Genomic DNA, 23461 nt, shown 5'->3' on the forward strand with positions numbered 1-23461 from the left:
GTACTGCCATTACGTTGCAGGACACCCATCAAAACGTGTAGATGGGTCAATGTGTCAGCCAAATCCAGAGACAATGCTTTCATCTGAATTGAATACTTCCTGCCCTTCCATAATGTAAAACTTCACAATCCTGTGAGTTTCCCAACATTGTCTTGAATCCAATGATTTTTAGCTGCCTAACAGCTTTGAATTTTTCTACTGAAGGTAGAAATTACTCCTTTACTCCCAAGAATTCATTTCCATGTCATTAAAAAATATTCTGCAGTAGGAACATTATGCCTGAGGTTCATGATGACTATATTCTTTTTGACTTGGCCGCACTCATACAGCGATCTCTGCTCCATCTACAAGCGTATTCCTCCTCCTGATTGTTGTGTCCAATTATAGCACCTCTTCTTGAGGTTGAGAGGGTCAGGACCCTGGGGCGCGCACACCAATGTCGAGAGACTGGACTGGGGGAGCACTTCGGGACTTTGAGAGGAGGAGGGCCCTCAGCCGCCCATGACCATTCCCTACACCTCGTGAGTTGGCCACCATCTCTACAATTCTAATTGACAGGTTGGACTCATTGCAAAGTTACAGGAGGAAAATCACAGTTGCAATTGGATGAGAGTGAGTGAGGCTGTGAGAGTGTGGGTGTGTGGATGAGCATGTGAGACTTTCTGAAGCTCTCCTTAAAACTTGGCAGCATTGACCTCAATGACTGGGATCATTGAAAATGGCGACAACCTGACCATCAAGCTGCCTCACGCTTGATGTCATAATGTCTTAATGACAAATCAGAGCGGTGGAAGAGAAGGAAAGAAAAGGAAGCAAATCCTGCACTCCAGATCCCATCACCTCATGGGACATCCTTCCCCTTGCACCCACTGATCTGAGAGTCGAGCATTAGCCTGTGCATCACACGAAAACCCAGGGCAGAAACTTGTGACCCTGAATAGACGCCATCCTAAAATCGAGGGTAAGCTGACAACAGTGATGATGTGTCTTTGGAATTAGTCTGCATGATCAGTTCTGTTTTTCCACCAACATGAAACGCATCTATTACAATCTTTGAAACAATACCAGTAGTTTATTTTCTGTCCCATTGGAATGTAAGGGATGATTGCAGCCACAGCAGTCATTCATTGCACTATTTTTGAAGGGCTAGACTGAACTTCATTCATACAGACAGAAAAACAATTTGCGCTGTTGTGCTTGGAGTGGAACTGGGCACTGACTGTACACACAAGCTCTGTCAAACAAAGCATTTATGGAGCAACCCCTCATCTGTGCATTTCACAATACTGAAATGAACTTTTGTGGGTCAAAAGTAAAGGCCAACAATGAGATGAATAGGGTGGAATGCCAATTACTGTTTGTTGCATGCCTTCACCTTTGATTTCTAGAGGCCAATTACAGTCATGCAATAAATAAAGACAATTATGTCATAAATAGGGGAAAACATTGACCTTTTAGCTTTCTGGCTCATGAAGGAAAAGACTGTCAAAAATATGTTTCCTACATTGGGACAACTGCTCAACATTTAACCTTCTGTGTAAAATGTTGTCAAGCTCTATGACTTTGTTTAAGACGCATCATGATCTAACTTCAGCTTTCAACCTTCATGTTTCAGTCTTGAAAATAGAGTTATCAACTCTCAGCCAAGGTCAGTATTAAACAAAGCTCCAGTAACACGGATCTTCTCAAGTCAATATTCTAATTATTCAGCTCTGGACAGGAACGAACGTTCAATTATGGGAACATTGAGCGCAGTCTGTATTGCTAATCCACAGTGGAATTGTCTTGGGTACTGAAAGGGCTACTTCAACATAATCCTGGCACTTTCAACCTCATATAATGACAGTCTGCTCAGGAGACCATTATAAACAGTTATTTGTTTTGCTCTTGGCTCCAAATGTTAGTTTCCCTTCCTGTGCCTTTTCAGTGTCAGTCTTAGGACACAACTGTCTGCCTTTCTATTGTTTCTGCACCCAGCTAGTTTATGATTCTTTGCTATTAAACCCATGATTATAACTCTTATTCAGTGATCTTGCACTTATCATCCTGTGCTGAGAGATTTTTAAAAAAATGTTCTTTGCCTTTAATAAAAGCTAAGAAATTGGATGTGGCAGGATTTTTAAAAGGAAGCCTTTCATTGCTGTATTCTCTGCTTGAAGCCAGACTACAAGATGAGCTACAAATGATTTACTGCTGGACCGAAGCACCCTGTATGGTAATGTAATAACGCCCAAGAGGTACATGGGGAATCACTGATTGATCTCCTTGTGGGGCTCGTTGAGTGAGATTTCCACTGCCCATCTGGATCTCATTTACTGAGCCTTTTACAAGGCAGGCCCAGGACTGGGCCTGCTGAACTGTAGTCCCATGCAGGGCTAAGTGTGTACACCACAGTGATGGTTTTACTTTGCATTCTGTAATAAACTATGTTCCTTTCCAGTCGGGCTTCTTGAGTCATTGCAGGTAGTCTCGGGTCAACTTGTATGTATCCACAAAACCTCTTAGTACTGGATGATCAGCGGCCAAAGTCAGTTGTAGATTATAAGAGAAGTTCAGGAAAATCAGTCACACTGATGCAAAGGATGATGCCTTTCTGAGCAATGTGTCGACTGTGGCTCAGTATTATTATCACTCTTCTGTGGGCTTAGATTGGTTTCACTGATCGGCGCAACATCGAGGGCCGAAGGGCCTGTACTGCGCTGTTATGTTCTATGTTCTATGTCTGAGTCTGCAGGTTGTGAGTGCAGGTTCCACTGCAGAGATGGAGCATAAAATGTAGGCCGACACTTCGATGCAGCTCTGAAGGAGTGTGGCACTGTTTAATGGAGGAGACATTAAAACAATGCCTCTTTTACTCTCTTAATTGACTGTAAAATGATTCCATTATACCATTTGAAGAAGAGCAGCTTGGTGCCCTAGCCAACATTTATCCTTCAATCAACATCACTAACACAGATAGTGGGACCTTGCAGTGTGCAAATTGTTTGCTGTGTTTTCTACAGTACAATAGTGACTGCACTTCGAATGTACTTCATTGGCTGTAAAGCACTTTGTGAAAGGTGGCATGTAAATGCGAGTTGTATCTTTCCTCCTAAATATCTGTAGGAAATCATGTTTAACATGAATTTAGCGATTTAGATCCAAGTAATGTGGATTTAAAAATTGGCTTCAATTAGCAATAGCTGGGACATTAAGTTCCCTTGGCTCCAAGGCCAATGTACAAATCTGTCAAGAGGCATTTATTATTCCCTGGGTTCAGCAAGCTTCCTTTGGGTGATATTGCCAGTATTCCCAAATTAATGAGGTTAGAAAAGTACATGATGTCAGAGTCAATTCCTTTTACAATATTAACTTATGCAAGCCTGTAGACTGGAAAGTAGACTCATCCTTTATTCCTATCCATCCCATCAATTGTTCATGATTGATGCCTTATCTATGTCAGTGGTGTAAATGGTTCCTATTCTGAGTGCCTGATTTTTGGGTAGAATCTGTTTTGATTTCTAAATGAGTCGGCTGACATGTCAACAAAAAGACAGAAGCTGAGCTATGCTATCTAAAGAAACATGGCGGGACTGCATGGAGGTCAGGTCCACCTAACAGTTCATTGGAGACTCGATTCAGAAATGATTTTAATGAACTTTCAAACACACAAACTAATCACTGTTTATCAAACAGTTTAAGTCAATGACTCAAAGCACAGGATCCTGGGGCTCATCAGCAGGGATGCATTGATTGTCTATAACACTCCAGCTTTTGGTTTGAGACCCACGAGTTCCTATAACTGCCCACTCAGTTGCAGCACAGATACATTTCAATAAAGTTTCAGGTGCCCTGTACCTTTGTCCACTAACTCGGATAAGCCTGGTCATCCTGCCTGATTCTTGCCTCTTTGACCAAGTTTTTGACAATCTACCCTAATATGCTCTTATGCGACTCTGTGTCAGATTTTGTTTGCTGTCCCAAGGCAGTTCGCAAAAAAGGTTTTGCTACATTTAAGGTGGTATAATTGTCTTGTAAATGTATTTGACAAATTTGAACTCAATATGATGGTGTCCTTGTGCACCAGACACTGCAGACACAGCAAGCAATTAGGAAGGCAAATGGTATGTTGGCCTTTATTGCAAGAGGACTTGAGTACAGGAGCAAGGATGTCTTACTACAGCTGTAAGAAGTCTCACAACACCAGGTTAAAGTCCAACAGGTTTATTTGGTAGCAAATACCATAAGCTTTCGGAGCACTGCTCCTTCGTCAGATGGAGTGGAAATGTGCTCTCAAACAGTGCACAGACACAGAATGAGCACATTTCCACTCCATCTGACGAAGGAGCAGTGCTCCGAAAGCTTATGGTATTTTCTACCAAATAAACCTGTTGGACTTTAACCTGGTGTTGTGAGACTTCTTACTGTGTTTACCCCAGTCCAACGCCGGCATCTCCACATCATTACTACAGCTGTACAGGGCCTTGGTTGAGACCATACCCAGAGTATTGTGTGTAATTGAGGTCCCCTTATCTAAGAAAGGATATACTTGCCAAAGAGGGAGTGCAGCAAAGATTCATCTGACTGATTCCTGGGATGGGGGGATTGTCGTATGAGGAGAGATTGAGTCAACTGGGCATGTATCGTTGGAACTGAGAAGGATAAGAGGGGATATAATTGAAACATCTAAAATTCTGACATGGCTAGACAGACTGGATGTAGGGATGATATTTTCCCTGGCTGGGGGAGTCTAGAACAAGGGGTCACAGTCTCAGGTGAAGTAGCCTCTTTAGGACTGAGATGAGGGGAAACTTCTTCACTCAGAAGGTGGTGAATCTGTGGAATTCTCTACCACAGAAGGCTGTGGAGGCCAAGTCACTGAATATATTTAAGAAGGAAATGGATAGATTTCTAGACTCAAGCCATAAAAGGTATGGGGAGAGCGCTGGAGTATGATGTTGAGATAGAAGATCAGCCATGATCATGTTGAATGGCGAAGCAGGTTCGAAGGGTCGAATAGTCTGCTCCTGATCCTATTTTCTATGTTTCTAATATGGTCTCACGATATGATATTTGCCACCTTTTTGGAGTTAGTAGGAGAACGTGGTACGAGCCCACTCTTAGCTCATATAGCATGGAAAAAGTCTTTAGTGCTGTACTCAGTCATGTCATACACATGGTGAAAGTTTTCATTCATGGGAGATTCAAATCTGCTTATGGAAATTGTTTATTTTGCCGTGGGCAGGAGTTAAGTGTTGGGTGACTGCTCAAACTCTGGCAAGCATCAACTCCTTTCAAATAAATAACTAATGATTTTGTCAAAATAATGAATTTCATCCAATTGCATTGAAAATAACACTGAAAGGAATTTATATTGCTAAGTTCCATTGAGGGAGTGGGTGTCAGAAATCAGGGTGATGTGCCTCTATTTAAAGAAATAATGAATCTACTCTGGATTTATACGGAACATTTGTATGGTACAACAAACATATTTTTCAAGTAACTTTACAGAAATATCTTAAATTTTCTCTTGAGAATTGTAAACTATAAATTAGCTGTAGGAACATACCAACCGACACTTCCACAAAAGAGTAACCACTTGCTACTGCCGCAGATATAATGTACTATTCAAATAAAAATGGGTATGTTTCTCTGTCCATTGAAACCATGAGATTGTTCACAGGTTTGGAAATATGACTGTCTCCCCAGGCCATTTGGTTTCCAGCACTGCAACACCATTCTGCATTTATGTAGTGCCTTTAATGTAGCAAAAGGAGTGTCATCAAACACAATTTGACTGAGCCACATCAAAATATGTGCAACGAGGTCAGTTTTAAGGAGAGTTCAAAAGACGAAAAGAGGGTGTCATGTTTTTGTAATAATATAAAGACACTGGTCACTCAGCAGGGGTTGGGTAAACAGGTTGTGGGTTCATTTATTTAGGCCAGGCACAGAAAAACAAATATACAAAACTTGAAGACATCAGCAGCTGTGTCTGCTGTGTTCTGCTCACAGACCAAAGTGACACTGAGATTGGATCACATGATACACTTCCCTTCTACTGATATCATGCTGCTATCCCTTAAAGGCATATTACATCAGCGAGGTGGAGAGGTAGAGAATTCCAGAACTTAATAGTGAAGCAATTTAAATGATTTTACTGCTCAATACTAAGCAAGGGTACCCAAGGTGTGGTTAACCTTGACCTTTTGCGAGCCCCAGGTCCTGTGCTCAGGGTTATAGATGATGGCCAGTGTGAATCGGTGGATTCTATGGTATGAAGGCAGAGGACCTATGACCTCAGAAACCAATGGCTGGTTGGGGTTAGGCAAAGGATTCTTTGGGAGGAGGGTTTTTGTTCCTTTAATCGCATGTCAGGAAGACAGCAGGAAAGCACCGCATGCTTCCCATTTCCCTGCTCAAATACGGTCAGTACAAATAACTCTTATCAAGACAATAGCATGAATGGGATAAGCACAACTCATATCAGCACCTCACTCAATACGGATGTCCATTAACGAAGAAGAGCCATTTGGTTTCATATCAGCATCTCACTCAATATGGATGTCCATTAACTAAGAAGAGCAAGAGGCTGACAATATTAAAGACTGTTTTAACTGGAACAACAACAGCAAGGTCCTCCACTTCTGTTATGATCAGAAAGTTTGAAAGACCATGGTTACCTCTGCCATTCGGCGTAGCACTGAGATGGCAACGAATTCCAAAATAATAACATATACCTTAAAAAAGTTTCATAAAAATATGATTACTCTCCCCCTCATTATTTTTAGCCTTACTTTTTTTAGTCTATCCAGCCTATTTCTCCTCGCACTTTTCCAGCTTTGAAACTGATTTTAAAACTTTCACTTTATATTCTTCCTATCTGTCTCTCTCAACACGTTTTGGAAGTGAATCGACTTTTATGCGGTGATTGGCAAAGAGCTGAGTGCTGTGATTTTCTTTAATATATTGATGATTAGAAAAGGAGCTGGTGAGGAATAATAACACATACCCCAGAAAAATAGGTCCAGTGAGTAAAGTTAATCTCTATTCTCTCTCCCCACAGATGCTGTCAGACCTGCTGAGATTTTCCAGCATTTTCTGATTTTGGTTGAGTAAAATTATTCATTGGCAGTAAGGCTTGATTCATAAAATATGATAAATTACTTGGAATAAAATTCTAATGCTGAATATAAAATATTTGTTTAGTGTGTTGGTAAATTAATCAATTAAATTCTAATAAGATGCCATAAATAAAGAACCCTGCTGAAAGTAGATTTAATTGAACCTATGAAATCTTTCCCGATATTCTTTTCTTCATCAGTTCTCTGCCTGAAAGTAGGTTCGACCCACAGCACCTTGAGTCTCCACCATGGCACGGTGGCACAATGGTTAGCACTGCTGCCTCAGAGCGCCAGGGACTCGGGTTCGATTCCAGCCTTGGGTGACTGTGTATGTGGCATTTGCACATTCTCCCTGTGTCTGCATGGGTTTCCTCCGGGTGCTCTGGTTTCCTCCCACAGTCCAAAGATGTGTAGGTTAGGTGGATTGGCCATGCTAAATTGCCCCTCAGTGTCTAGAGATTTGTAGGTTGGGTGGAATAACCACGGTAAATGCGTGGGTTTATGGGGATGGAGCGGGGGGAGGGGGGAATGGGTAGGTTTGGATTAGATGCTCTTTTAGAGAGTTGGTGTAGACAAATGGGCCAAATGGCCTCCTTCTGCAGTGTAGATAGTCTATGACAAGGAGGCAGGTACTAAATCCACACTAGCTGGAATGGTGATCGAACCCTGTGCTGTTGACACCAACCTGATACTCTCCAGCTAACCTGTCCCCAGAGAGTCTGAGTTGATGTGGAAAACCATACTTTTTACATGCATGTTGCAGCCTGCAGCTAATAATAGCAATGATAGAAAGATTAGAGTGGAGATGAGGAAAATATTATCACCCAGAGAGTTGCGGGGATCTGGAAGGGTAGTTGAGGCAAAATTCACCTTAAGTGCCTTAAGCTACAGAGCAAATGCTGGAAAGTGGGATTAGGCTGAGTGGTTTGTTTCTCAGCCAGCGCAAACACACACCCAAGTGGCCTCTTCCTGTACTGTAAACGTTCTATGATAGAGGCTCCAATTTCTTTCCATCATATAGCTGACTCGTAATGTTGTAATGCTCTTAATGCCTGCCACTGACGTACATTGGAAGCATTCACAAGTTGATATTCAACCTGCTTGATTGTGTTATAAACATGCCTTCCCTGACCATCAAGCCCAGGAGTGGGTCTCAAATCCAGGGCTACAAGACCTCCTTCCCCAGATATTTAGGTGTGCACAAATAATAGTTTTTTTAAAAGATTCTTGATCATTAACAAATGGATAGAATTGGAAGGTCACCCTGGCAAGGCGGACTTGAGTTTAGAAATTAGGAGTAGGATGGAAAGTGTGCTGGAATATTTCCACAGGCTATAATAAGAGTAATGGAAATGTTGCCAGATAAATTAAATTAAGTGGACAGCAATTACAAAGAGTTTGGAAGAGCACAGGAACAATCATTCAGGCCAACAGGTCTATTTTGGTGTTTATGCTCCACCCCAATCTCCTTCAGCCCAACCTATCATCGTATACTTTTCTTTCTTTTCCTCATATGTACTTATCCAGATTACCCTTAAACACATCTATGTTATTCACCTCAACTACACCCTGTGATTACAAGTTCCACATTCTAAACATTATCTGAGTGAAGAGTAGATTGAACAGCTGGGGCGGCACAGTGGTTAGCACTGCTGCCTCACAGCACCAAGGATCCGGATTCAAATCTGGCCTCGGGTCACTGTCTATGTGGAGTTTGCACATTCTCCCCGTGTCTGGGTGGGTTTCCTCCGGGTGCTCTGTTTCCTCCCACACTCCCAAAGGTGTGCGGGTTAGGGGTTGATTGGCCACGCTAAATTGACCTTTGGTGTCAGGGGGATTCGCAGGATAAATATGTGAAGTTACGGGAATAGGGCCTGGGTGGGATTGTGGTCGGTGCAGACTTGATGGGCCAAGTGGCCTCTTTCTGCATTGTAGGGATTCAATGATTCTGTCTTTCTGAAAGGGAAGGCTTCTGCTGGCTAGGTGAAGTTCACCTCTGGATGAAGCCCGCTCGTTTGGGCTTGTTTTCCAAAAGTTACTCAGGAGGCAGGATCTTTGATAAGAGAGAAATGCTTAGCAAGCACAGTGAAGTGCTGGAAGGATTGGTCGTATTGGTTTGAAGGGCTGGAATTCTCCGACCTCGCCTGCGGCTGGGATTCTCCCGTCCCACTACGGTGAATGGAGATTTGACTGAGCGCCAAATTCTCCGTTCCAGCTGGCAGTGGTGGCAGAGCGTATGATTTTGGAGGATCCCGGTCTAGATCTCCTGCAATACACAGGATTGGTTTATGGTTGCTGGAGCCTCTCAATTCTGGCAAAGTTTAGTTCTGGTACTCCCACACTTGCTTGGGGGAGTAAGATTGGCACATATGCTGAAGGTGCATGATCGCTGAACTTGGTATATTTGATTGATCGATCTGGGATGGCATTCACTCTACTTTTGTTTTCGCAGGGGGGGTGGTGATGGGAAAGAGTGAGAAGAGATGATTTATCATGCAAACGCAGGCCACGGGCAAATGTTTCCTACAAAATCTGTTAGGCCGAGCTGGTCACAACAGACTAGGCTAGTTCATTCGAGACATCTGGGTAGCGTGATTCCGAGATGGTTACAAAACATGCTGAGCTTCTTGCGTCTGCCTTTTCACAGGTGGAAGATTTGCAGTGGGCGAGAGGAAGCCACGAGCTCCCTACCTCGGTCTGCAGCTTGCCATGCAAGTCTGGAGAACGTAAGAAGATGGTGAAGGGTGTGTCCTGCTGCTGGCATTGTGAGCTCTGCGACGGCTACCAGTATCAACGGGATGAATTCACCTGCTCCCTTTGCAGCTACGACATGAGGCCGAATGAGAACCGGACTGGCTGCAGCCAAATTCCAATTGTGAAGCTCGAGTGGCATTCACCGTGGGCCATCATCCCAGTTTTTCTTGCCATGCTTGGAATTATCGCCACGATTTTTGTGATGGCTACTTTTATACGGTACAACGACACACCAATTGTACGGGCGACAGGTCGGGAACTCAGTTACGTCCTCCTCACTGGGATATTCCTTTGTTACATCATCACCTTCCTCATGATTGCCAAACCCAACACGGGCATTTGCTCTTTCCGCCGCATCTTCCTGGGCCTCGGAATGTGTATCAGCTACGCGGCTTTGTTAACTAAGACAAACCGGATTTTCCGCATCTTTGAGCAGGGGAAGAAGGCTGTGACAGCACCCAGGCTCATCAGCCCAACCTCCCAGCTGGCTATCACATCCAGCCTCATCTCTGTCCAGCTCCTCGGAGTCTTCATCTGGTTTGGGATTGACCCACCAAACACCATTATAGACTATGATGAGCAGAAGACCTCAAATCCTGAGCTTGCTAGAGGTGTCCTCAAATGCGACATTACAGATTTACAAATCATATGCTCCCTGGGATATAGCATCCTTCTAATGGTGACATGTACTGTTTATGCCATCAAGACAAGGGGCGTCCCAGAGAACTTCAATGAAGCTAAGCCTATAGGATTCACTATGTACACTACCTGTATAGTATGGCTTGCCTTCATTCCAATATTTTTTGGCACTGCTAAATCAGCAGAAAAGGTAGGTGGATTTTTCTTTACTATTGTCGTTCCTGTTGTAAGTCCAAGATTGAATCAGTGACTGTTATTAATAGATTTCTGAATTGTATTTATTTAATATCAGTTTCTCTAGCTGTTGATTTACAAGTTATTTTTGGTAAGCCCTCATGTTTGTCTCTGTTCTGTGACGATCAATTAAATCATAAATATTCTGGGCACATCAGTAATAGTTTTTAATTCCCACAGCATCGTACCTGCTTTGACTTTCTCATGTTGATTATCTAGAATGATGAGCACTATAGTTATTAAAGTCCTACTGTTTTATTTCCTTGTCTATCACCTCACATCTCCTTGGAGTTGGGAATTTGAGGCCTGGATTGCCCACTCCCCCATAAAGATGATTAAAATTGTTCCCTAACCTGGAAATGGTTTACAACATTCACTGTGATGAGTCAGATGATGTCAGGCCCTCCCTCTCCACCTTGCTCATTCACTTACTTGAGTGCTCTTGTTGAGTGTGCTCATCAAAAACTAGACCAATACCAGCAATGGGCAGGTTGCCATTAAAGAAAAGGTTAGACAGTCTAGGCTTGTAGCCACTGGAGTTTAGAATTTTAAGAGACAACTTAATCAAAATGCTTAATATCCTGAGGGGTCTTGACAAGGTGGATGTGGAGAAATTGTTTCCTCTTGTGGGAGAATCTGGAACTAGGGAATCACTTTATAAATAGGGGGTGACCCATTTAAGATGTGGAAAGTTTTTTTTCTCTGAGTAGTGAGTTTTTGGAACTCTCTTCCTCAAAAGGCATTGCAAGCAGAGTTTGTGGATGTTTTTGAGGCAGAGATAGACAGATTCTTCATAAACAAAAAGGTGGAAGGTTTCAGTGGGGGAGGAGGGGTGGTAGATGGGAACATGGGGTCCAGGTTACAGTCAGGTCAGCTGTGATCTTATTGAATGGCTGAGCAGGCTCGAAGGGCTGAGTGGCCTACTCCTCAAAGTTCATATGCGAAACACCAACTTTTCCCCTTTTGAGGAATCTTGTCCAGGTAAGGAATTCGGGTATAAAGTAGCTGCAATGTGGATTTTTTTTACTCCGAAGTTGTAGGTGCTGGAACACTTGGAGCCTTCAAACAGCTAGATATTTGGTAGGCATGGGCATCAAGGGATGTAGAGCTAAAGCAGGCAAATGGAGCTTGGATATAGATTATAGAATCATACATTGCAGAAGAGGCCCTTCAGCCCATTGAGTCTGCACCGACACATGATAAACACCTAATCCCATTTACCAGCACGTGGCCCATAGCCTTGATCAGCCATGATCTAATTAAATAGCAGCACCAGCTTGAGGGGCTGAATGGCCTACTCTTGCCCTTGTATTCCAAGACTATATTGACATACGCATTGCAGCATCACTGCAATACTTGATTACTTGGATAATCTGATCCAATTCATTTGTTCTGTTACATATAAAACCCAGGTGTAGATTTGAAGTGGTGAATTAGCTGTGTATGACAGAGATGTCTTTACTATTGTATTTGAATATGTTCTTGACAATTTGGAACATAATCAAGATCAATATGGGACAGTGACAATCTACAGTAGTATTTTTGGAGGTGAATAAATGTTTGATTAACCCCCACGTCCCTGCTGTTTGAGCAGGTGATGATGTACCTTTGCACCAAAAAGAAAATGTTGTAATTATGTAGTGCTGAGGAGAGAGGTTTAAGTTTAAAGCTTAACCGTCGTGCAATACATTTCATGGATTAAATTGCCGAGATTATTCAAATGAACAGCAGCTCATTATTTCATTTTCGCACAGAGCCCTGTATAAAATACGAGTGTCGATTTTATTTTTCTGGATTATCTTACAATGGACCTCGCTGTGCTCAGAGCAGATGGGTTCTGATAATGCTCACTTGATGTGGCAATGTATCTAATGAGCTTCTCTGCTGCAGGTAAAGAGAACACTCTTTATCCCAACAGGAAACTAACAGTGTGATGACATGAATTTTGGAGGCTGGTGGTGTTTTTTTTCCAAGCAGGATTTCAGGAATCTCACCAAGGCGTAGCTAGTGAATTGGCTGATCAAATAAATGAACAGCTTTGTTAGATGTTCACCATGTTCCCGTATGTATATGTTCCAAATAGTTTACGTTTAAGAAAAAAAAACACCTAAGAGAAAATGTCCCTTGTTTGAAGTGAGGCTTGAAAAAACATGTACGAGGAAAGGATTTGCCAGTTTGCCCCAAATGGCTGTTTTCTTAAGATAGAAAGGAAATGCTGATTTCCACCTTGGACACATTAGAGAACTGATAATCACTGAGGTGGATGAATCTCAATCAAATGGACCCATTTGTTTCTATAATATTTCAAGCAAACCCTATCATTTTAATTTTCTCATACTTTTTTTTTGTTCCCACTTATTTGAGCACTGCATCTTCATTTAAACCATGACCCATGCACCAATCACGCCTGGGCTCCTCAAGCTACAATGCTTCCTGGTCAAGCAGTACCTCAAGATTTAAAATGCTCATCCTTGTTTTCAAATTCCTTGCAATTCTCCTCACCTTTGTAACTTCCTCCATACCAGCAACCTTCCAAGCAAACTGCAAGCCTCTAATATTTGCCTCCAAGGCATCCCCTCTTTCCTCCAGCCCTCCAATGATAACTATACCTTTAGTGGTTTAGGTCCTAAGCTCTGGTGTCCACTCTCTAAACTCCACCCCCCCCCCCCCCCCCCCCATCTCTCTCTCTCACTCTCCACACCCCCACCTCTCTTTTAAACATTCTTTAAAACTAAGCTCTTTGATCAAGCTTTTTGTCGCTTGTATTGGAACACACATTTGGAAAATTGATCCTCTTATCTCTGCCTCTTCATCCGGCTGTATTTTCACAGCTCTGTGATTAATAAGCACCAGGGGTTCCCAGCATCACAGATGCCTGCCAGACGCCAGCCAATTCAATTCACTCAGCTTGATCTTAAGAAACATCGGAACTTACAGGACGTAGCAAAGGGCATTGGCCCTGACAACATCCCATCTGTAGAGCTGAAGACTTGTGCTCCAGGACGAGATGTGCATCTAGCCAAGTTGCCATTCATTTTTTCAAAATGGAAAATTACCCAGCTATGCAGGGTAAAAACAGGAGAAATTCAAGAAAGGTAATAAACAAAATCTAGACTGATATGTCCAAGTAACATTTGCACCTCACGTGCCAGGAATGACCATCACCAAGAAGGGAGATTGACATTCTACAGTATTACCGTGGTTAAATTTCCTCCCATCAATATCCTAGAGCTCACCATTGACCAGTCCAGAATTGAAACTGGACAAAGCGTATAAACACTGTGGCTGCAAGAACAGATCAGCCATTCAGTTTTTCTGACCCCACATCTATAGATCACAAGTTTGATTTTATTATTGTCACATGTATTGGGATACAGTGAAAAGTATTGTTTCCTGCATGCTATACAGACAAAGCATACCATTCATAGAATACATAGGGGAGAAGGAAAGGAGAGGGTGTAGAATGTAGTGTTACAGTCCTAGCTAGGGTGTAGAGAAAGGTCAACTTAATATAAGGTAGGTCCATTCAAAAGTCTGATGGCAGCAGGGAAGAAGCTGCTCTTGAGTTGGAGTGTACCCGAATACTTTCCACTTGGCTGGATGAGTGCAGCTCCAAAACACCATCTTGACATGGAAATATGTTGCTATACCTTAATCGTTGGGTCAAAATCCTGGAACATTCTACCTGACAGCCATGTGGGTCCACCAACAGGCTGCAGCAGAAGGCAGTGAATCACTGCCACTCAAGGGCCAGTATTTGATTTGATTTATTATTGTCATATGTACTGGCATTCAGTGAAAAGTATTGTTTCTTGCGCGCTATACAGACAAAGCATACCATTCATAGAGAAGGAAAGGAGAGAGTGCAGAATGTAGTGTTACAGTCATAGCTAGGGTGTAAAGAAAGATCAACTAAGTGTGAGGTAGGTCCATTCAAAAGTCTGATGGCAGCAGGGAAGAAGCTGTTCTTGAGTTGGTTGGTACATGACCTCAGACATTTGTATCTTTTTCCCAACACAAGAAGTTGGAAGAGAGTATGTCCGGGGTGCTTTGGGTCCTTAATTATGCTAGCTGCTTTTCCAAGGCAGCAGGAAGTGTAGACAGAGTCAATGGATGGGAGGCTGGTTTGTGTGATGGATTGGGCTACATTCGCAACCTTTTGTAGTTTCTGGCAATCTTGGGCAGAGCAGGAGGCGTACCAAGCTGTGATACAACCAGAAACAATGCTTTTTATGGTGCATCTTTAAAAGTTAGTGAGAGTCATAGCTGACATGTCAAATTTCCTTAATCTCCTGAGAAAGTAGAGGCATTGGTGGGCTTTCCTAACTATTGTGTCAGCATGGTGGGACCAGGACAGGTTGTTGTGATCTGGACACCTAAAAACTTGAAGCTTTCGACCATTTCTATTTCATCCCCATTGATGTAGACAGGGACTTGTTCTCCACTATGCTTCCTGAAATTGATGACAATCTCCTTCGTTTTGTTGACATTGAGGGTGGGATTATTGTCATTGCACCAGTTCACCAGATTCTCTGTCTCATTCCTGTACTCTGTCCCATCATTGTTTGAGATCCAACCCACTACGGTGGTGTCGTCAGCAAACTTGAAAATTGAGTTGGAGGGGGATTTGGCCACATGGTCATAGGTGTATAAGGAGTATAGTAAGGACACAACCTTGAGGGGCACCAATGTTGAGGATGATCGTGGAGGTGGTGTTTTTGCTAATCCTTACTGATTGTGATCTGTGGGTTAGGAAGTCTAGGATTCAGTCGCAGAGGGAGGAGCCGAGGCCCAGGCCATGGAGTTTGCAGATGAGTTTCATAAGAATAATGGTGACCATCAGTAGTGACGGTCTTGCCAGCATCACACAGACTGTGTGAATGAATATTTTAAAATTAAAAAAGTTAATTCATTTTTAAAAACTCAGATAGGAATTTTGTATGATATATTAAGGTGCTTTTTGCTAATGGATACTTCCATCACTTGAGCACGGTCGCTCTCATTAATGCTAATTGCACGGACCACAATGCCATACATATACATCGACATGTTTTACACCGACAGAGAGGTATCAGAACTTTTCAAAACTTCCTCAAAATAAATCACCAACAAGTCCAGAACACACTATTTCACTGCTATGCTGACAATCCCCAACACAGCACAACTTCAATCTGTTCTGTTGAAAGGTGATTGACGTGAAACTTAACTCTGTCTCTTTCTCCACCGTGCTGAATATTTCCAGCATTTTCCATTTTTATTTCTGATTTCCAGTGACTGCAGTATTGTTCTTTTGACAACTTAAGCCATGGTTCTCAAAACGTTTTGTCCGTGGAACATTTAGGTCCGGTAAAAAATCCTGTGAACCACCTACTGGTCCTCCCTTGACTTGCTTTTACTTATCCTTGCAAAAGTAATTCATCAACGATGTTGCTTTTGATGAGGTGGTGTCTGATTCTGACCTGGTATGCTTCAGTCTCGCATCAGCTTCCGCATTCGGCCGCTTCCCCCTCTTTGCTCTCAGCCCCGTAGATGTTGAAAATCCAATCTCTTAGTTATGCTTTGAAACTGCAACATTGTCTTGCTCATAAAATTGTTGTTCCTCACACTTATAACAAATCATGCCAAGCACATGCCAGCCAGTCTGGTTATGTGCTGCTATGCAAGTAGTGGCGATAAACATTCAGGCCTGTTCCCTCATACAGTCTCCGCCATGGCATTGGATATCAGTGACTTGCATTGCAGATCAGCTCACTGACTATCTGAAGGACCCTCGCAGACACTTGAGAACTACTGACTTGCACCTCGTCTGCTTCCAACCCCTTCCCTTTTATGAGAGACACAGACTGAATTGTAACAGTTTTAAAATAACCTAAGGCCATTAGCATTTGCTACCCTTGACCAGATGATCAATGCAGAGTCTTCTGGACATCATGACATCACTAACTGTGCCATCAATAACTTAATTTCACTGGACCCTGAGTAGCATCAGATTTATGTAGCAAACGCATTGATTTGGACTCTCACCTCTGTGGTCAATATATCATGCTTCCTTGGATCCACCAGTGATTGATGCACTGCTGCAAAGGCGATTTCTCATATCCATCGACCTGACCCACCAGCGAAACGGACAGGAGCAAGAGGAGGGCTTAGTGAAACTGAAAATGGCAAGATTTAGGATTGTTATGGTGACGTTTTGTTGCTGTGCTTGCCAGTATGAGTCAGTGGCTCATAACAAAGGACAGTGGCAGAATTTTGATCTAGGTCCCTGCTTTACATGCCTGGAATAGGCAAACACACACCCACAGATTTGGGTCAGAATTTGCACTTTCATCTGCAAAGTGGTACTTTAGGATTATGGGTTAATTCCTGTTGTCTTTCATATGTGGACTGCCCTGTGTATTTCCAGTATTTCTTGTAACACGTTTGTTGATTATTATTCAGTGGGACAAGTCAAGATGAGAAAAGGCTTTTAGTACCATTGAAGCTCATGTCACTCGTAGCATAACTTTCCCATTATAGTAACGACTCGCATTCGCATATTTGCAGTGGGTTTGCCTCTACTTCCCCATCGCTGCAGTTAATTGCAGATTATTCTCTGCAAATCAAATTATTCTTCCAATTTAAGATTACTTTCACAACCTGAACAGAAAGTGCTGCAGCACCATCATCGTAAACCTTCAAATTCTAAACATAGAAACGAGAAGCAGGAGTAGGCCATTCGGCCCTTCAAACCTGCTCCACCATTCATTATGGGCTTTTCAATTGGGCTTTTATTTACTGATATCGCACTCAGTTGAGGTTTTCATGGCTAGCCCAGTCAGAAAGGGGTTATGTGCATTTTCTCCTCTTTTCCTTTGCCCTTCTCCTGCTCAACTGATTGCTGTATAGATAAGGTTATCCCTGTATGGTGATGAGCATACAGCAGACAGCTATAAACCTTGACACCTGCTCTCTTGAGTATGGCAAGGCTCTTCCAGAATAGCCCAAGTAACAGAGGCGATGGTTCAGCACACCAAAGGTCCACTCAATCGCTTTCCATATGGCAGCATGCCTTTAGCTGTATGTAGGCTGCAGGTGTTTATGAGTAACACAATGGAGTCACCAGCCATGTAGTTCGTGGCCAGCCCTTGTCACACATTAGCCACCTTTTGATTTATTGTGGAGGCTAAACAGCTGACACAGTGGACTGAATGAAGGAATCTTGTCTGCTGCTAGGATACCAGACACTGACATGTAAGCTTTGTTCCCATGCCAGCTGCAGGTTAACAGAATGGGATCACCGAGTGTTCCGATATAGGGCAGAGTTGACCTGCAAAGTGATGTGTGAGGTCACTGGTATCCAACTGTTTGAAGAAGCCTGAAATTCTAGCCAGGCCATGTGCTCTCTCTGTCTGGTTCTCTCTGGCAAGTGAGAACAAAATTAAGAATAGAGGGCATTATGATGCTTAAAAGTTCACCACCCAGTCACTCTCACAATCATTGGCAAAGTGATTCCTGTCCTGCTTTGAGCATGCAACTTGTGGTTGCAGCAGGTGGCAGATTTCAGTCTTTCAAAAGTACCCTTATTCTTTGTTCTTTTCCCCGGAAGGGTAGGGGGTTTTAGTTCAGACGTGCAGCATGGTCGGTGCCGGCTTGGAGGGCCAATGGGCCTGTTCCTGTGCTGTAATTTTCTTTGTTCTTTGTACGTGGATGAGCACTTGGCACGTCATAACATTCAAGACTATGGGCCAAGTGTTGTAGATGGATTGGGTGGATGTTCAGGTGTTTCTCGTGTGTTGGTGCACACTCAATGGGCAGAAGGGCCTCTTCTGCACTGTATGATTCAATGGTTCTATGAAACAGATGGCACTGAAGCAAAGGTAGGAGAATTGCTCCCTCAAGTGGGTAGACATGGCTTCCGGCTGACAGCTTTATCCCCACCACCCCCCTCCTCTCTCTTCCAGTAGCTGGTCCTGAACTATATAGCCTCTGTTCATAGTCCCAGCATGCTCTGTTTCAAGAGGTATGGTTACTATTGTTTGGGAGCACCAGGTTTGTGCAGAAGACTTGAAGTCAATGCAAACTTGTTGAGTGCTGGTCACATCACTCCCTGTCGAATTCTGCAATTTTAAGCAACTATGGAAGGTATCAGACATTAGTAGAATCAAGGCAAAAATCAGAAGAAAGAAACTAGCAACTACCCTGTAAGCAGTTGAATATCCCTTTAAACAGCTCTGGTGGAGGATCCTTCCTGCTATAAACACGTGTTCCACTCTGCGTGTTTAAGAGAGGGTGTTGGCTGTCGTGCCGAGCTTTAAAATGGCACTGCTGTCACTTTGATGCTGATTGCCATCATGGTGTACCTACACGATATGCTTTTGGCCACCATTCACTGCACGCACACTAACACCATCACCAATATAGTGTTTGGTGTGGCTCAACCCCAAGGTGTGGGGTGTGTGTGCTGCCGATGCCATTTTGGAAGACAAATGGCAACCCTTGTGCCCAAAAAATGGAGCTACTGATACCAATTTCATGCCAATACAATTATTCAGCAGGCAACAAGGGCATTTGTCCCATTGTTGCTGCTCTGGCTGTTTGATTGAGCCATCCAAATAGTCCCATTATCTTGATTTTCCGATTCAAGTGTATGTGCAATTCTTTTCTCGATGTTACTACTGAATCTGCTCCCACCATCCTTTTAGATAATGCATCCAGATCATAACAATTAAGTTGCTGTGTAAAAGCAAAATGTTTTTATTTACAGCTTAACTGTTATCCGCATATTTATTTGAGTTCATTCCGTCTGAAGCTTGTTTCAAAATAAAATGAGTAGTCCTAGCTGGGTAGCAATAACTAAATAATACTTATATTTATGTAGCACTGGATCACATCTAAAAGTGCCTGATACAATAGTTTCTCTTTTGTAGATATCAGCCCTCTGGTATCCCACAGTTTCGCAAACAATGTCGGGCAAAGCTTCCAATAAATCATTTGTTGCTTGTAGAAAAACTGACGCACCAAAACAAAGTTCAAACGAAGGGTCTTCACAGCCCGTCAGAACGGGGGCTTGGCTCGCTTTTCTTTCGGAACAATATATTTTGCTCTGTCCTCCCAGGAGTGAAATTTGTCCTGAACTTTCTCAGTGGGGTAGCTTTCTTCTTTAACAAAGTGAGCAGTAAATTTCAGGAGAAGATCCAGAAATAATTGTTCTTGGTAGGGGAAATGTAGGTCATTCCTTTTTTTTACAGGAAACCAAAGCAAACTGCAGGAGGCAAACGCCTTCTGAATTACTGCTGGCAGCCTGCAGTGTTGAAAGATCAATAAAGGTCCAAATCAGTGGCAGCCCTGATGAAATTTGCTGCGATTAAAATAAAGGTACAGCTCCCTGGGTTCTTTGCAGGGATTAGAGTACAATTCTAGAGCTGGAGTTCCAGCATAATCATTATGTGTACCTTGTGGCTATGGTGCATTCTCAGGAGTACTTTGCATCTTCATTGTAAGCAGTACCTGTGAAGACACATCTGTTGAGGTGTGAGGGAGATGATGAAATGTTATTAAAAGAACTGTTAAATGGGTGATTTGTATATTCAATTAAAACAAACGGTTAGGCTGAACAAAGGATACGTGGTAATTAGTGATTGTATATAGATTCTATCCCCAAATGGACCAGGACTTGAATTTTTCAGCAGCATTGCTATTTAGAATCTTTTATTGACAGTGTTGCGGCTGCTGGGATGATCCGAGCACTATCATGGGTCTTGTTTATGGTAATTTTTTGTCAGAATTATTAAGCTAAGCAGATGGTGCCATTTAAGAATGGCGTGAAATCCTGAGACACAGAATCAGGATGAGGCCAGTGACTCAGCAAACACTGGACAAGGCCACAAGGACAATGCAACTGGGGCTGTCTCAGACCAGATTGAAATTTTGTTTTGGGGGACAATGAGGGCCGAATGTCAGATTCATAGAATCCCTACAATGCAGAAGGAGGCCATTTGGTCCATCGAGTCTGCACCTACCACAAACCCACCCAGGCTCTATCCCCATAACCCCATGCACTTACCCTAGCTAGTCCCCCTGACACCAAGGGGCAATTCAGCATGGCCAATCCACCTAACCCGCACATCTTTGGAGTGTGGGAGGAAACCGGAGCAACCAGAGGAAACCCACGCAGACATGGGAAGAACGTGCAGACTCTGCACAGACAGTGACTCCAAGCCAGGAATCGAACCCGGGTTCCTGTGCTGTGAGACACCAGTACTAACCATTGTGCCACAGGGCCACCTACGTCTGATCCTGACATCAAAAGATGCTGCCATAACTTGCCGGGTGCTTCCAGCATTTCCTGTCCTTAATCCCGATTACCAGCATCCATAGTACTCTGCTTTTTGATTAAGGTGCAAGTGTCCTTTTTCATGCGGGAATTTTCCCTCACTTAGTGTTTTATTTGAAAGTAAGATTGTTTATTCAGCTACTGGGCTTCCGTACATGGGGCTGACCCAGCAGGCAGAGGTGAGAATGAAGGGTCAATAAGCAATAAGCAAGACAACACCTCTGGCAGCGTAATGCTCCCTCAGCATTTTGCTGGAGAGTCACTCTAGTTTATGCACTTAAGTTACTTACAAAACAATGCAAAGAGACTAAAGAAGCTGCTATGTTCTCCTTACAGCACCGAAGATTAAAAGGAAGTGTTGAAAATAACGAATGGTTATAAAGTAAATAGAGCCATAGAAACATTACAGCACAGAAGGAGGTCATTCAGCCCATCTTGTTCATGCCACCCAAGACACCCAGGTGCCCTTTCTAATCCCACCTTCCTGCATCCAGCAAAAGGTAAAGTTGCCATTGTCTCAGATGACCATAGGCTTCTCTCCTCTTTGAGGGGGAGAGCTGACTCGTGGTGATTTAAGCTGAGGATCACCACACCTCGGGTAAGAGGCGAAGTTGAGAAGGTGGCCCTTCATGAATAATCTCACCTGATCTGGGAATTGAACCCATGCTGTCGGCGTTCCTCTGCATCATAAACTAGTCGTTCAACCAACTGAGCTAACAGAGTAAGTAAAGACAAATTGTTTCCATTGGCCAAAGGGTCAGTAATGAGGCAAAAGTTGACAAAGAATCACAGGCAATACGAGGAAATAGATGGTCTTGCCCCATTGTCCTGCAAATATTTACCTTCAATTATTTATTGAATTATCGCCCATTCAGGCAGTGCATTCGAGAACGATGAAGGCTTCAGTATCTTGGACGGGCGAGAGGTGCCGCCGGCCTTACAGCCGCACTCACGTGACGCTAGAGGTGATTTTCAATAACTCACTATCAAAGAAACAGCACAGACCCAATGGGCCAAGCAGCCTCCTATGCTGTATCGTTCTCCGGAGTGGGATTTGAACCCATAACCTTCTGACAGCCTTTCAATAAAGGCAAACATCTCCAGGGACTTCACATGAGTTTAATCAAGTAGAAGGTGACCTGCTGTAACAAAGATAAAAAAGAAACCTTTCTGTTACTAACTTTTGGCAAAGCTCTGTGAATACCAGGAGTATTTTCCCACTATTTTTGCACCTAGTTCCAGCTGAGTACCTAGATCAGATATTAAGTCCAGAGCAAAGCACTCTCTTTGCTAATAACATTGCTTAAATCTCACCTGGTGTATCTCTGTGACACGACCATTCTCTATACCAATTACTTCTCAGCTGAGATGACACATGTAATATCAATTTAGCACTATGAACAACTTTGTGCGACATTCAGAGCCAAGCTTTGTTCAATTAGAGCTTTTAAGGTCAGGTCCCAGTGCTACAAAGATTGTTTTCTCCTGTCTATAACCTGAAATATGCGAGAAGAATTTCTAATGGGGAGCATAGCAAAGTAGAATTCAGAAAGAAAAACTATTTCAAGTGGAGAAATTTGATTTACATTGACTTTTTTTAGTGTAAGCTCTGTGATTCCCGCAATCAATCTCTCCAGCTTTATGACACCCCTGAATATCTATCTATCTTTGACCAGATTTTGGTCACCCCGCCCTGATGTCTCCCCCTTTGGCTCAGTGTCAATTGTTGCCTGGCTAAACTCCTTAGGACTGACTAAACTAGACTGACTCTCCTGTGCAGCACTGAGGGAGCACTGCACTACCGGAGGTGTTTATTTACTGATGCACATTAAGTTAAGACCTTGCCAGCCCACCCAAGTGGATGTAAAAGATCCCAAGCAACTATTTTGAAGGGCAGGGGTGACTTCCCAGTGCCCTGATGAATACATATTCCACAAACAGCATCACTAAAAAACACAGATAATTTGCTGTTTATCATACTGCTGTTTGAGGGACCTGCTGTGTGCAAATTGGCTGCTGTACGACTTACATTTCAACAGCAATTGCAACATCCTGAGTTTGTGAAAGGCGTTGTTGAGTCTTTAGCTTTAGTATCATTGAACTAGTAATCCAGAGGCCAGGCTTGTACTCTGGGGCCAAGAGTTAAAATCCCACCAAGGCACGTGGTGGAATTTAAATTCAATTCGTAAATCTGAAATTAAAAGCTAGCCAGTTAGAGTAACTATGAAACGATTGTCGTAAAAACCCAACTGGTTTACTAATGTCCTTTCGGGAAGGAAATCCCCCACCCTTAACCGCTCTGGCCTACATGTGACTCCAGACCCACCGCAATGTGGTTGACTCTTAAATATCCTCTGAAATGGCCTTGCATGCTGCTCACTTGTATCAAATTGCTGTGAAGTCTAAATAAAAGAAT

General features: G+C 43.0%; 1 protein-coding gene across 1 annotated transcript in view; it reads left to right on the forward strand.

Moving 5' to 3' along the window:
* Nucleotides 1-23461, forward strand: part of LOC144484720 (metabotropic glutamate receptor 7-like) — a 664948-nt gene that overhangs the window by 537150 nt on the left and 104337 nt on the right. The window contains exon 9 of the mRNA XM_078203160.1: nucleotides 9751-10686. Coding sequence (XP_078059286.1) covers nucleotides 9751-10686 — 936 coding nt within the window. The remainder of the gene's footprint in view (nucleotides 1-9750; nucleotides 10687-23461) is intronic.

The sequence above is a fragment of the Mustelus asterias genome, chromosome 3 (genome assembly GCF_964213995.1).
Source record: "Mustelus asterias chromosome 3, sMusAst1.hap1.1, whole genome shotgun sequence".
Classification (NCBI taxonomy): domain Eukaryota; kingdom Metazoa; phylum Chordata; class Chondrichthyes; order Carcharhiniformes; family Triakidae; genus Mustelus; species Mustelus asterias.